Source organism: Lichenostomus cassidix, chromosome 14 (assembly GCF_008360975.1).
Source record: "Lichenostomus cassidix isolate B80296 chromosome 14, HeHo_3.0, whole genome shotgun sequence".
In the NCBI taxonomy this organism is placed as follows: Eukaryota; Metazoa; Chordata; class Aves; order Passeriformes; family Meliphagidae; genus Lichenostomus; species Lichenostomus cassidix.
Genome location: NC_139495.1, coordinates 5965052 through 5979172, shown reverse-complemented (window position 1 = coordinate 5979172; position 14121 = coordinate 5965052). Strand labels below are relative to the sequence as shown.

The 14121-nt window shown below is 44.1% G+C and overlaps 1 protein-coding gene across 2 annotated transcripts in view; it reads left to right on the top strand.

Annotated features, from left to right (window-relative positions):
- The window catches only part of FAM20C (FAM20C golgi associated secretory pathway kinase), a 105161-nt gene that overhangs the window by 38399 nt on the left and 52641 nt on the right, over positions 1 to 14121 (top strand). For both annotated transcript variants that reach the window (XR_014855086.1, XM_085074634.1), the window contains exons 4-5: positions 5388 to 5480; positions 7228 to 7343. Coding sequence is in view for 1 of the 2 variants with exons in the window: in XM_085074634.1 (XP_084930760.1) it covers positions 5388 to 5480; positions 7228 to 7343 (209 nt within the window). In the remaining variant the exon portion in view is untranslated. The remainder of the gene's footprint in view (positions 1 to 5387; positions 5481 to 7227; positions 7344 to 14121) is intronic.

The window sequence follows — 14121 nt, the reverse complement described above, 5'->3', positions numbered from 1 at the left end:
ATAAGCTTTAGATGATCTCAGGGCGCTCTAGATCCCCCTGCTGCACAATCCAATTTGACAGAAGTGTTGCATGGAGGGAAGGGAGGGAGAAAATCTTGCAAGCAGACACCGGACTTTCAGTCTGAGTTTTCCATTAGTACAAAGAAGTTCATCAGTGAGGGCTTGGGAGATTTCATGCCTGTCTGTGTTGGAAGAAAGGCTCTCTGGGATTGATGGAGCATCTGTGCTCCTGTGGTGTGCTGGATCAAGGGGCTGTCTGTGGAGCTTCCAAATGCAAAAAAAATCCCCAAGTCCATTCCAGGCCATAAAATAATGGAAACAGCAGCAAGGTGCTGAGTGGCCACCTTTTCATCTTGCATTAAATATCCTTTTAGTCTTGTGTTAGCTATATTTTATCGTTTAGGTAACACTGTATATGAACTGGTGAGCCTGAAACTCAGCTTCAGGACAGGTATTTAAACATCTTAAGTCCTCCACAGGAAGAGAGGAAAGCTGCTTTCCAAAGGAGAAGAATAGCAACCTATAGCTAGGGGTAGACCCAGTTAATCTCCTGTTATCTGTTCCGATAGCCAAATTATGCTCTTATCAGTGTCAGTCGTGTCCCTGCCAGTGCAATTACAAAGCCTCCCTGCTTTCTATCTCTGAGTGAGTTTGCTGCTGCCCAATTCCCCTGGCTGGGTCAGGCAGGGGCTCTGTCTGCAAAATGGCCTGACCCAAGCAAAGCTGCTCCCTGCCGCAGCAAAGCTCGTTGTTGTGCTCCCTAATCATGCCTAATCCCAGCGGCTGATTCCCCTGATTATGTGTCAGAACACGAGGGGAACCTATTTAAAAGGAGCTGTTTTCCAACCGGCAGCACATCCTCTCATTAGTGCAGGGAAGTGGCTCTGACACAGGAGGTGGCTCTGAGATGTCTCTGGACTGCAGCATAGCAAGACAGCATGTGTCTGTCAGGATAACACTTAGCTCACTTTGGGCTCTTTGCCCTATTTTCTAGCTTTCTGGCTGCTGCACAGATAATAGAACCCCTCCAGAGCAGAGGAAGGCTGGCACTGAGCAGGATTCTTTCGAGTAATGCATGGCCCTGGTGGGTGTTAATCCTGGTGGTTTATGCAGGTGTGTGCTAGTGATCCTGGAAACTAAATACAGATTTCTGTGGTAAAGGTTTAGTTTTTATAATATTGTTTTCTGAAATACCTGAGAGTCTGCAGAGCCTGCAGTCGCCCTGTGGTGATTTAGTTCATGAGCAGCAAAGAGGGAAGTCCTGAGAAGTTATTAATGTTGAAGCTGGGGGATCAAGACTGGCCAAAAAATGTTTACCAAAGCATTTAAGAGAAGCTTGAGACTTTGCAGTTATTTCTGCACACAAATCACTATGTTGACCTATCCAAATACTACTGAACACCAAACCAGGTCCCTACCATAGTGAGAACGGAGCTGACTCACCAGATTTATTCATGACTGTTCATTTATCAGAGCAGCTTTATTTCTTCTGTTTGTAAACATGACTCACTTTTACAGCCACCAGATCACATCACAGTTGCATCTTGTCTTGTGTCAACACAAACGTGTCCCTGTCCTGTTTAAAATCATTCTTTGCTTCCTGTGTTTTTTCTGAGTTGTGCCATGGTGGGAAAATCTTCCCAGGCTTTGATTTCCCCTTAGTTCTCATTTCTTCCCTACACGTGTTGCCGTGCTGATTTGTCTTTTCCTCATGCTGTAATTGGGCTGGTGCCACTGTGTAATTTTTAACTGTGTGCAGTATCAACAGACCTCCATCTGTCTCTCCTCCAGAGCTTCCCAGCCTGCCGTTATAAATATCTGCCAAATCCTTCTCCAAAGAGAGGATCACCAGATTCCAACTGTTTGCAAAATACGAGCTGCTGCCAGAAATCCTCTCCCGCCGTCTGCAACCTGTGCAGAACCTGTCCCTGCTCAGGCTGGAATTCATTGTCCCTCACAAGTGTGTGCTGCTGCAGAGGGCTCAGCATATTGGTCTCTTTGCTCAAATATCTCGTGATGTGTGTAATTTTATTAGAAAATAACTTTCAATGACTATCAGGTGATAAAACTGAACTAACTTGTAGGTAGGGGTTTCTTTTTTTCCCTTTAAAAATACAATTCTGATTTAAAAGGTGCTGTATGGTGGATCAATTCCAGTGTTGTTTTAAAAATTCTTTACGTGACCTTGAAGGGTCCAGGAGTTCATTCTCCTTTCCCAATCCATCACTTAGGGACTGAGGACCAGTTACCATGAGCTAAAGCTGGAGTAACTGGTTGGACTTGCTGAGAGCAGTTTGATCCTCCACCTCTCTATATTTTAACATCAAAATGGATCCTTGAAAGAATTAGAACCAAACAGACTTGATTGGATTGTGCACAGTTAAAAATAATGCAATTTTTAACATTATTAAATAAAATTATCAATGCAGTAGGATAAAATAAAAATTCTAGATTATGATGTAGATGCCCTTTAATACTGTTAAGGCCATTCTCATATCAGTCCTTTAATGGCATTGGTTCAGAGCTCTGTTAGGTTCATGTGGCTTTGTAAGTTCAGCTGTGTACCTTGGGCTCTGATCCATCCACACACATGTTTGTGTTTGCTGGTGGTGTGGCAGCTTATTCTGGCTGGGGAATTCCCAAGGAACCTCTTCAGGTACTGCTGCAGACATCGAATTAAAAATAAACGTCTGCTTGAATAAAAATCTGTCTAGTTAATGTCAGATCCAAGGAGCCAGGTTTCTGTTCTATCTGTGGAAGATTGGAGTAAGTCAGCACGAAGGATTTTTCAAGGTTATTTCAGAAGAGGGTTTTTCATGTTTGGATCTGCTGCGTCTTAGTTCTGTTGAGCTCTGCAAAGGAACATAAGGAATGTGAAGCATCTTGGAGGGTTGATAAATCCTCCTTCCAGCCAACATTCTGAATAACATGGAATTTTCAAGAGGCAGAGAAGTGGGTGCCATGTGTTCAACATGAACCTGGACCGTGTGGACAGTGGCTGGAGAGTGGTTTTTGTAGAGGGAAGCACCTTAAGCCCCAGAGAAACTTGGGAGTTTGTTTCATGGTCATCAGGTTCAAAAAATACTGGTATTTCCATTGTCCAGATTGCACTGTGGATTTGGTACCTGTTTTTGAAGGTTTTAGGGCAATCAATTCCACGATTTTCTTAGGAGGCTGTGCTACCACTTAATAATACATTATGACAGCAGCAAAATATGTACAAACAAGCCTGAGCCTGCAGGACAGCTGTACGTACTCCCAAATGAAAAATATCCTCAGCCATGGCTAGGGGCAGCAGGGAAACAGGGAAGAGTGAAATCAGAGCAAGCAGAGTGTCTCGGCAGGGATGTGCTGAGTGTGGAGCACAGGCTGGGCTGGGCAGGGCTGTGCTTGCAAGGCTGGGATCCAGCCCTCAGCCAAGTCTGATTTTCTGGAGCAAGGTTTTCTTGTAAAGGAGCAGCCGTGATTTCTTTTAAAGTCTCCACGAGATAAAAAGCAGATGGAAGTGGTTAGCTAATTAGTAATATTTTGTGCAATTTATCAGCTGATGTGCATAAAATTTGCAACATCTTGGAGTGAGAATTTGTTGAAGAAATTAAGTCTTTTAAAATCTGGAGGGGAGGGGGTGTTAGATACAAATATGTAATTTTATGTCCAGCAGAAATAGGTTAATCTTTTTTCTTTTGAATTGATATTCAGAGCTCATTCCTTTATTTTTAAGGGGAATATGCACAATGAGGTTGTAGCTCTCCTACCTCTTGTCTTGTCTGCTTGATGTGACATCTAGAGGTTCTGCTCTCCCACAGTCCTTTTTTTTTTGTGCGTGCTCCTTCACGTTTTTCATTTCTTATGCAGACAAAGCAAAATATTATTTTTTATTTTATGCCAGGCTCGCTTTTAGCTTGTGTCCTTGTGAACCCTTTGTGGCCACAGCAGTGCCCTAGCAGGACTTCTGCCAAGAGTTGGCCACCTCCATGACCACTGCTGTGACAGTGGTCAGTGCTGCTTTGGCCAGAGCATCACTGGGGTGTTGAAGGCCACTCTGACCTTGAGTTCTATTGCACACAAGCCAAACACCTTGATGTTGTTCATCATTTAGGGCAGGATAGAATACCTTGCCAAGACGTTAATATAAAAAGGAATGTCTGAGAAAGGATATGAGGCTTTCAAACCCTGCTGGGTGCACAGCAAAGTCTTCATACAGCCAAAAATCACGAGATTTATCTGGTTTCTCCAGCAGTGCAGAGAGCCCCAGGAGGGCTTGTGGGCAGACAGCAGCTCTGGCAGTCACAGTGGTGGGTGGACACAGCTTCAGGTCCCCAGCAAATTCATAATTAGGATTTACTGCAAATTCTGTGGGGGTTTGAGCTCTGCACCAGCAGCACCCCAAAGGCTCTCATGCACCAAGGTCCCCGTGCAGAAGCTGTGTTTAGCTGCCAGCATGCAGCACGAGTGACACATGAGCTGTCAGCTGGGCCACCTGTGACAGCGGGGAATGAGAAAGAGCTTTGTTTTCCTCTTCTGGAGAGCTGTCCTCCCTTGCAGATGCTCTGCAGGCAGCTTTGCTGTGCTTATCTCCTGCTGAAGGCTTCAAAACAGGGCATGGTGCAGGTTGAGGTGGGGCCCAGACATGGCACTGCTCAGCTGCTTCAGTTGTGCTCCATCCAGGAGGGCTGGAAGGTGGCTGAAGTGAGGCAGAGATTTGCTCCTCTCTCACACAGAGCTTTGTATTTTCCATGGAGTGTGGGATGGAAGCTTTAGCCTTCTATTTCCAGCCTTCCTATCAGAATGACATTTTTTATTGGTTCTTAAACGGAAGAAACAACAAACTGTGCATCCTGTCTCAAGCACAGTCGTGTTAATGTTCTTTGAAACATGACAAGTGTCGTGGCCATCAAACTGCAATGATCCCGTTCCTTCTGAAACGAGAAAAACATGTCACTTTTGGCTCTAAGTGATACAAAGGGAGAGGCATATTCTAGATGGGAGCTGCATGGCTGCCAGAGATGAAAGAAAAATGTTATTCCTTTTGGAAATTTCATAATTACAGTTAATGATAATTTAATGAAATGACATTGTCTTCACCGCTATCGCTAATGAAATGTTTGAGAGTGATAAAACAGATCTTGTTAAATAGAGCGAGAGTTTGGAGTGGAACAGCTTTGTGACAGCAGACTGCCTGCACAAGTCTTGAATTCCTATTTTTTGTTAGTTTAAAAAAGAAGATAAAATGAAGGCTGCATGGCAAATAATGAACAAATGAGGTATTTAAAGGTCTTCCATTAAGCAAACAATACTGAACTCCTGAACAGCATGCTGATGACTGAGCACTGCTCCTTGGAAATGCTAACCCTTCATTAAAACACTTCCCTTGTTTTCCTTTGCAGGCAAACCAGAGAACAAGAAACCCCGCCTGACTTTTTTTACTTCTCAGACTATGAGAGGCATAATGCAGAAATAGCAGCATTTCATCTGGACAGGCAAGTAGAATGGATTTGCATTAAAAGAAAAGGGGAAATATTGAGATAAGTTGCTGCACTTGGCCATTCCTGTAACTGAATTACTTTTTAAAAGGGGAAAGTGGAACAAAGGTGGGCAAATGTCATGAATAAATGAAATGGCAGATGATGAAAGAGTAAGTTAATAATTAGGAAATGTGACTTACTCTGGAATGAGAAACCTGGCAATAAGTAATTCTCAACAAGGAAGAGAAGTTATATTGAAGAGAAATTAATTTCCCCTGTGATCTTGAAGTACATATGGAGAGGACCCATCTCCCAGGGAATATGTGATGGGAGTCAGGCTCACCCCAATTAGCTCCAGGGCACAGAGATCCAACCGAGATGTGGGGAATGGTGTGAGCATTCAGAGAGGAATAATTGAGATGGAAATGGAGTTCTGGTTTCACAGCAAAAAGCTGGGACTGTCCCACATCAGGACCATATTTAGGCCACAAGTTAGTGGGAAGGAGAGAGCAGTGGTGGTTATCTCATGCTCCTGCTGCTGAAAATGTCCACTCTCCAGAGTCAGTGCAGGGATGGTGGATTCCCCAAGACTGGCAAGGGACTGCAGCCCTCCCTGTCTGCCCAGATTAGGGGTGGGAATTAATAATTAATGATTAACAGTATGTCTGGAAACAATGGCATTTCGCTGAAGTGTCTTTCACACTGTGAAGGGCCAAGAAACATCCTTTCAAAAGCTTTCAAAAGCTCAAAGCTTTGGGGCCACAAATGCTGTGGGTGTTTGTGTAGTATTGCTGCCTTCTGGGATGATGGCAGGGATATGGGAACGTGTCAGTGGGTGGCACAGGGTAGGTTTGCCAGTAAGAGCCAACCCTGATCAGATCCTTCCAGGATCTTCTCTCTGTTATTGTTGTTGACCTTGGTGTTGATCCCTTCAGCTTTATATTTTATATTGCCATTTAAAGCAGATGGTGCTGTAGAAAAACACATCAGTGGAGTTCCTACAGGGGGTATGGTAAATATCCACACACTAAGCAAGGAAAAGCAGTTGCTACCCAGTGCAGAAAATCTGAACAGCAGACAGTGGATATAAAAATCCTGCCTATGGGGAGACTTTGTATGGGGTCTTTGCTCTTTTACTGTATCTAATAGCAGTGCTTCATAGGGAGGTTTTTATGATCTATTAAGGCGTGGGAGTTGGGGCAGAAGAGAGGCTCTTCTCCCAGCCTTCGCCCGTGGGAAAATTTTTGGTCTCAGGGAGATTGTTTAGGTTGGTGTAAGGGTATTAAAACAGAGAGGAGCAGAAGGAAATAAATCAAACACATACTAAGACTGTCAGAAAAAGAATTACATGGTGTTTATGGAAGAAAGAGGCTGAAATCCCATTCCCCAAGTCACTTAAAAAACTGGTGAGCAAAATGCGTGTCATAACAATCATGAAGTAGCACAAAGTAAAAAAATAAATTTCTGCTGTCTCTGTTTTTTGGGATCATATGTATCTTCATTTTTATCATGGAACAATGCCCTCCATACTTTTCTTGCATTTTACTCCACACTATGTAGGCGAGTCACAGCTCATCATATTCAGGACATATTTTGTAATACATTATACGAGGGATTATCCAGTTTAAAGTTGATGGGGCTTTATACTCCTTAAAGACCACAGATAAGTGTGCCTTCAGAGTGTAATGAAGCTTCCTAAAACCTGTAACTCTCATTCCATTTTAATCCTTTACATAAACCACGTCTCTTCTCCCTCCTGCAGGATCCTGGATTTCCGTCGTGTGCCCCCAGTCGCAGGCAGACTGGTTAACATGACGAGGGAAATACGAGATGTTACTCGTGACAAGAAGCTCTGGAGAACATTTTTCATCTCACCAGGTAGTCTTGGAAATAACACTCCATTCTTTCTATCCCGCTGAACACATACTTAAGGAAACGATGTGTAGATTGCTTAATTGCTCAGATATTTCTAATAAAACTGTCTTCCAGACCTTTGAATAAAAATAAATGTGGAGACATAGCTTACAAAGGAGACTTTATTGTTTTGAGTTGAGTGCCTTTTCCCCTTGACAAATTATCCGCAGAGAGAGGCTTTTATGTTCGCCAAAGCAATGTATTCAACAAATGTTTTATGTAGAACAATTTCTAAACCAATTTTTTTCTGGTGCTCTCAGTTTACCCAAAACCTTATTACCCAGCCCATTAGTTATTTGGCCTTTTTTTTCCTACTGCAATGTGATCTGTCGCTTCTGTTGGTCAGATGCATTTATTTCTGCTTTTGACTGCAGTTCCAAACCTAATTTCTCAGAGTCATTCAGGTTTTATTACAACAGGAGTTTGGGGGAAAAAAAATCAGGAAATAGATATGTAATATATCCTGCTTGCAGCTCAAATTCTCTGCTGGGCAGAGGGCAGAGCAGAAGTGACCTGAATTGCTCCCAGTGCTCACTCTTGCTTTGAGGGCTGACCCAGAAGCTGATACCACTCACTCTTCACTCTTTCGCAATATTTCATGGACCCCATCGAGGATGGAGCTCCACAGGGTGGGAATTTTACAAGCTCAGGATAAAATCCTATCCTATTAACCAGAATATACAACTGGAATAGGGAAAAATGGGCAAAGAGTGGGAAAAAGTGGCAGCATCTCTGTTTAGCACCTGGGATGCTGAGATGGAGAAATTAAGACTCTGAGTTAAGGCACAAAAATAGTGCTTAAGTTTGTTTTGACATATAGAATACATCAGTTATAGGTTCAGTGTAAAGCACAGTGCCATGTTCCAGCAGCTTAACTTGTATTTTTTCGGCTGTGTGCAAATGTGCCTTGCTGAGCTGAGGCTGTGACTTGTGTAAGAGGCAATCTGGAGCAGAAACCTCTGGAGATCTCTCCTTTGCTCTGTGCGCGATTGGCCAGAAGCTGTTTATCCCAGATCCCTAAAGTCGAGATCCAAAGACTTAATTACAGTTTCTCCCGATGTAACTGTAATTTATTGCTGTCAGCTAGAAACCACAGCCCTGTCGTTGCAGAGCTTTTTGCTGTTAAAATGTTTATCACACTTTTCTGATCCCCAATAAAGTCATTATTACGGCTGTTATTTTTAGCTTCATATTTGTGTTCAGCTCTGCAGGACACAGTTGAGCAGACAGTTATTTATTCCAGGAACTTCGCTTGTAAAATATGTTACATAATTGCAGAAGGTTTTGTTTTACCCTGTTTTTGGAGCACTCCAATTTTACATGCCCAGTTTTGGACACAGTAGATGTCCACCAAACCTGGTGGGCAGAAATTTCTGCATTTGCCTCAGTTGCTTTCTCCTCCTGTCTCTCTGTACCTTTTTTCTCCTTGATCTTTGTCAGCAAATATGCACAAAAAATGGCAAAAAAACCTTTGGACTGTGCACAAGGTGCTTTGGCTCACTTCAAACATAAGCCATTTTATTCTTATTTTGGCAAGTGAGACATGGATTAGTTGGTTTGCTTGATTTTTAGTCTTCCCAGGTTACATTTCAAGATTTAGGGGTGAATTGAAACGATTTCTGAGAATTAAAAAACTGTTCTCAAGTACTGAGCAGCTTACAGCAGCCATAGCAGGGCAACACAGAGTTAAGGCTGTCAGTTTGGATGAAGATCTTTATCTTGTCATTATGAAATTCCAGCCATCCAAGGGATGATCCAAACATAATCCTTCATTCAAATTTATTTAGAGGTCTCAGATAAATTCAATTAAAATATTTGATTAACTATGAATCAGGCTTTTCTGGAGAATAAAATGCTTAAGCAATTAATTTTTCTTTCCATTTTACATTTCCTGAATCAATATACTTTGGTTAAATCACGTTGGTTACTTGTCAGAGTTCTTCCCTACAAGTCCCCAGTTTAATTAGTCAGATTCTCATTAACATACGCCCAACCTCTGTCTTGTACTTCATACTGACCTTAAAAGGCAGACAGTAATTAATGCCTAATGAAAAAATAATAAAGATCCTAAATTAAGCTTTTAGAAACAACTTGCCCAAGCCCAGCAGGCAGCTCAGGCAGCAGATTGAGGGCAGAGGAGGAGGAGGGAGGTGCTGGGGTGATCTCATGGTCTGGGGAGTGAGGATGAGGAGGGAGCAGGGAGCCTGGGGAAGGCTGAGGAAGCTGATTTCCCCTCTGGCAGAGGAAGGACAGTTGGTTTTGGGGGAGAGCTGCTTCCAGAGGTGAGGAATTGGGGTGTGATCTGTTGGCACATGCACTAACCAGGCTGTGCACCAACACAGAGCTGCCAGGGACCCTCTGGGACTCCTTTTTCACTGCACCTCCATCCCCAGTGGGGCTCAGTGACAACTAATGGCCGTGGGGACACTTGGTGCCTGCTGGCAGTAGATCCCTGTCCATGCACACAGACACAGCTCTTGAAATTAGGCGGGCACTAAATGAAATTGCTTTTATAGGCAGATCCTCCCCTCGGGCTGGGAGCCCATGGTTTGCACCCTCAGAGGGTGATTATTGATGGTGCTCATCAATCACAGACTCACAGAATAAGCTGAGTTAGAGGATGCCCATCAGGACCATCAAGTCCAACTCCTGGCCCTGCACAGGACACCTCAAGGCTCCCACCAAGAGCATTGTCCAAGCATGTGTTACCTCCTGGACCAGCGTGGGGATGTGTTGGAAGAAACCTCACTGCATTTCCACTCCTGGGCCATCTCTCCTGTCTCGTCAAGCATGAAAATCAGGGCCAGAGAGCCCCAGGCAGCCATGGCTTCAGAGCACAGTGCTGAGCAGCATCCCTGCTTCCCTGGAAAAGTGACAATGGCTGTGAGCAGGCAGGTCACTGGATGCATTAGGCTGCACTCAGAGAGAAAGCAGATTGCAGAAAAGTGCACTTCCAGGCAGTTTGGACTTGAACATGAGAAATGGAATTAGGTCAGTAATTATTTAAATTAATTTTACGTCCTTTGCAGCAGGGCAGACTGCAGCAGCCCTGCTACTCTTACAAATGAATAGTAATTTGCTAGGAAAAAAGGGACATATTAATGATGTCAGCCTTCGTTTTGGAAATAATTGAGGCAGCAGCTTAAAGAAATCAATGTTACACAGCTAGTAAGCACTATGTTTTTTGTTCATATTAACCAATTCCAAGGGATTATGGATTTTTTCCCTCTCAGCATACAATAGCAGTTCTGAATTACCTATTATTTTGAGCAGGTAAATGAAAGATCTTTTCATGCATTGCTGTAGTAAATATTCAGGATTCTTTCCAGTACTCCAATTGCACAGGCTTGGTAAATGTCCTCTATTAACAGTCATGCAAAGCTGAATAAAAGAATTGCTCTGCCAAGCAATTTGCTTTAAGGTATCCCCCCTTGTTCCTTTTCTTCCCGAGAAGAATTATTGTTCAGCTATCAGGAGGATGCACAGGGAATGTGCAGATGAGTACACAGACACTCTGCTTCTTAATTGTTGTAATTAGTTGGAGTTTCGATCACCAGACCATAATTTTTGCCTGCATTTCATTACGAATCACATCCATTCCTCCTCAGATAATGAAAATCAGACACTGCAGCACGAAATTCTCTTGCCTGTCTGGTGCTTTGGGGAAACAGTTTTGGTTTATAACGAAGAAGGATTTTGCATGCTGCAAATGCACAGCATTTGAACATTCCAGCATGTGCAAACATCCCTCCCTGCCTGGTTTGCCAGCCCTGCTGCTGTTGCCATTCCTGCCCACCCTGCAGGAGCACAAATTCCTGGCTGCTGCTTCTTTTTTAGGTGTACTTACGCAGAAACACCTTCATCTGGTGAGAGGATCATACAGTTTCGGCAATTTTAATGAGAGGAGAAGCCCTATGCTCCAGCAGGGAGCTCATCTCCCCTTTCCCTCTTATTTTAACTTGGGAAAGCCAAGCCCTGCTCTCAGCATGGGATTGCCATGAAGTGCTGGGTTTGTGTCTCTAGCTGGAATTTCACCCTCAGCCTGCTGTGCAGAATGTGGGTCACCTACTTAGGTTTCAAAGAGCCTTGCTACAGCACCTTGAAGTCTTAAATGAGAACTGTGGTTTTCTATATTTGGTACCTCTTTTTCTTTTTCCTACATTTTGAAGAAACCTTAAAAATGAATGTTTCCCCAGATAATTCAGGCTGCTTCATCTTACTGCCGGTATGTAAGGATGAGGATAGACATAATAGGATGTCTATTCTGTATCAAGCAAGGCAGTTAATTTCTTCAGCAGTAGCTTGAGATCCTTTCAGCTTTACTGTCCTGAGAAATTGGACAGGAGCTGTGGGGAGTTGGTCCACAGGACTGAGCCCCCAGGGAGAATAGCTGCTGGCAAAAAAAGCTTTGCCATTGAAAGTAACTTCTCACTGAGAAACACACTTGTGGTTTTACTGCAAGTTTGCTGCCTTAATGACAGGACACATCCTGCCATTGCTCAGGGTGCCTGAAGCAGGCAGTGGGGCTCCTGGAGGATCAGGAGCTGGAAGATCGTGGCAGGGATGAGTGGGATGGTGGCTGTGCACCCTGCACAGCCCTGCAGCAGCAAACATCACCACTGCCAAGCCCTGAGCTCTCCTCGAGATCTACCTGGGTACGAGTGTGATTACTGATGGGTGATTAGCCCCAGGTGCTTTTGTTGGCAATACAGAGCAGAGTTTCATTGTTCCCGAAGCTAAATTCAGAAGCAAACTATTAAACAGAGTATTTATCTTCCCACTGAGCAAAATGCTGTGTTTAGTACAACTCCCTTTTCTTGAAAGGTCAGATTTACATAGCGAGCAGCAGAGGCTGGGGTGGCATGGGGGGCATTTGCTGGGCCTTTTGCTCTTCACAAAACTGTTCTGGCAGGAGATAACCAAGCATTGGCTTCCTGCTGCCAGGTGGAAGTCAGGGCATAGAAACCCTGGAAGATAACTTATCTCAGGCAGTAGAGATAAATCTGCACGGTTCCCTCCCTCCCTCCCTCCCTCCCCAGATGAGGGGGTGATGCTGAGACAGCTGAATTGAAGCCCAAGCCCCACTGCAGCTTCAAATCAGCGGAAACACAGTTTTTAAGAAAGAATATTCTGCTTGGTAAAACACTTAAATTGCAAACTCAGAAGTACAGATATGTTGAGTGATCCTTTCCTTCTTTTTTTAATTTCTGTTCTTCATTTTCTCTTCCCTGAAATATTTTTCTTTTCCTTGCATAATTGTCAACAAGCTTTTTGGCCACAGAGTAAATATTTCTGGACTTAGCCAGGATATATTTAACTGCTATGATCCAACCCTGTGAATATAAATGTCTAGTTCAGGTTAGTTGTTCCTGAGCACGGATTGATGGGTGGCCCCTGTGAGTCAGGCACAGCAGTGATGCCAAAAGCTGTCTCTGGAGTGAAGTAATCACAATTTCATGGACAAATTTGATGGCCATCGATGGAGAAATCTGGGACATCAGTGGGAAGCTGGGACAGATTGTCAAGTAGGAACACCTCAGCTTTATAATGTGGTTATTTGGTGTAATTCCACGGTTAACAGCCAGTCCCAGATAATGCAGCTAATTAATCAAAAGCATCACAAGACCTTATTGCTGTTCCATGTTCCCCTACTTCTCTTTCCTTGAATGCAGCTCCTTGCTCTGTTCCTCCCTCCCCACTGCCATCCCCAGAGCTGTCCCCTGTCCCCCTGACTCCCCATCTCCCCTGTGTCCATCTCCACTCTGCTGCTGCAGCTTTGGACTGGGGAATGTCACAGTGATGTGCAAGGTGTGTGCCACAGAGCATCCCTGCCATTCAAAGCCACTCCTTCCCTTCCTGGGGCAGCCAGAAAATCACCTCCTGCTGCTCCCAGCCCTTCCTGCCTCATTTACACCAAGCCTGCCACAGGGAGAGGAGCTCAGCAGCAGCACTTGCATTTAGAGGCTTGTGGGGAATTAGGAAGCAATGTGACTTCCCAGCTTCGTGCTTTACCATTAGGAAAGGGCACAGTTTTCCTCTAATGGCATTTTCTGTGCACAGAGCAATGTCAGAGAGTTGTAGCACACTGACAAGAGCAGCAGTGCTCTCCTGCTCCTGTTCACAGTCTGGCGTTGGTGGCTCTGGGGCTGAGCTGCTCTCTCTCACCCTCAGCAATTCCCGTGGGCAGGGTGTTCCTGTAAAGAGTGGGTGTTCCTGTCGGTGCAGAAATATGTGCTGGCAGTGCTGGCGAGGTTTTAAGGTAACACACGGCCCAAAACCTGCTGCAGATTCTTTTTCTGGGGTTGTTGGAGTAACGTGAGGTGTGGAGGAAGGGATTTGTGTTTGGGATGTGTGCTGACAGCGTTACATCCATGCTATTTCCACCTTCCACACACACCCCCACGGGACTCTTGATGGTAAATAATTCTCCTTACAAAAACTGCCAGTTCTTCTCATACCAGCAAGGAAATGAATGAAATGTTCTCTGTTCCTGAAGAAACGTGCCAAGATTTTGAGAAGTGATTTAATTTTGGGCACGTGCCACTTGTTCAGCTGTGGGGTTTGGGGTTCCAGCCTGGGGTAACAAATAGCTCTGAAGAAATGTAGCAGTCTGGGAAAACGAAAGGAGAAAGGACAGGATTTAAAAAAAAAATGGGTTTGGGGAATATAAATAGACTGGAAATAGTCACAAAGAGCTTAGCACAGGGCGTAATCCCAGCCACTGAAATAAATGTCTTTCTAG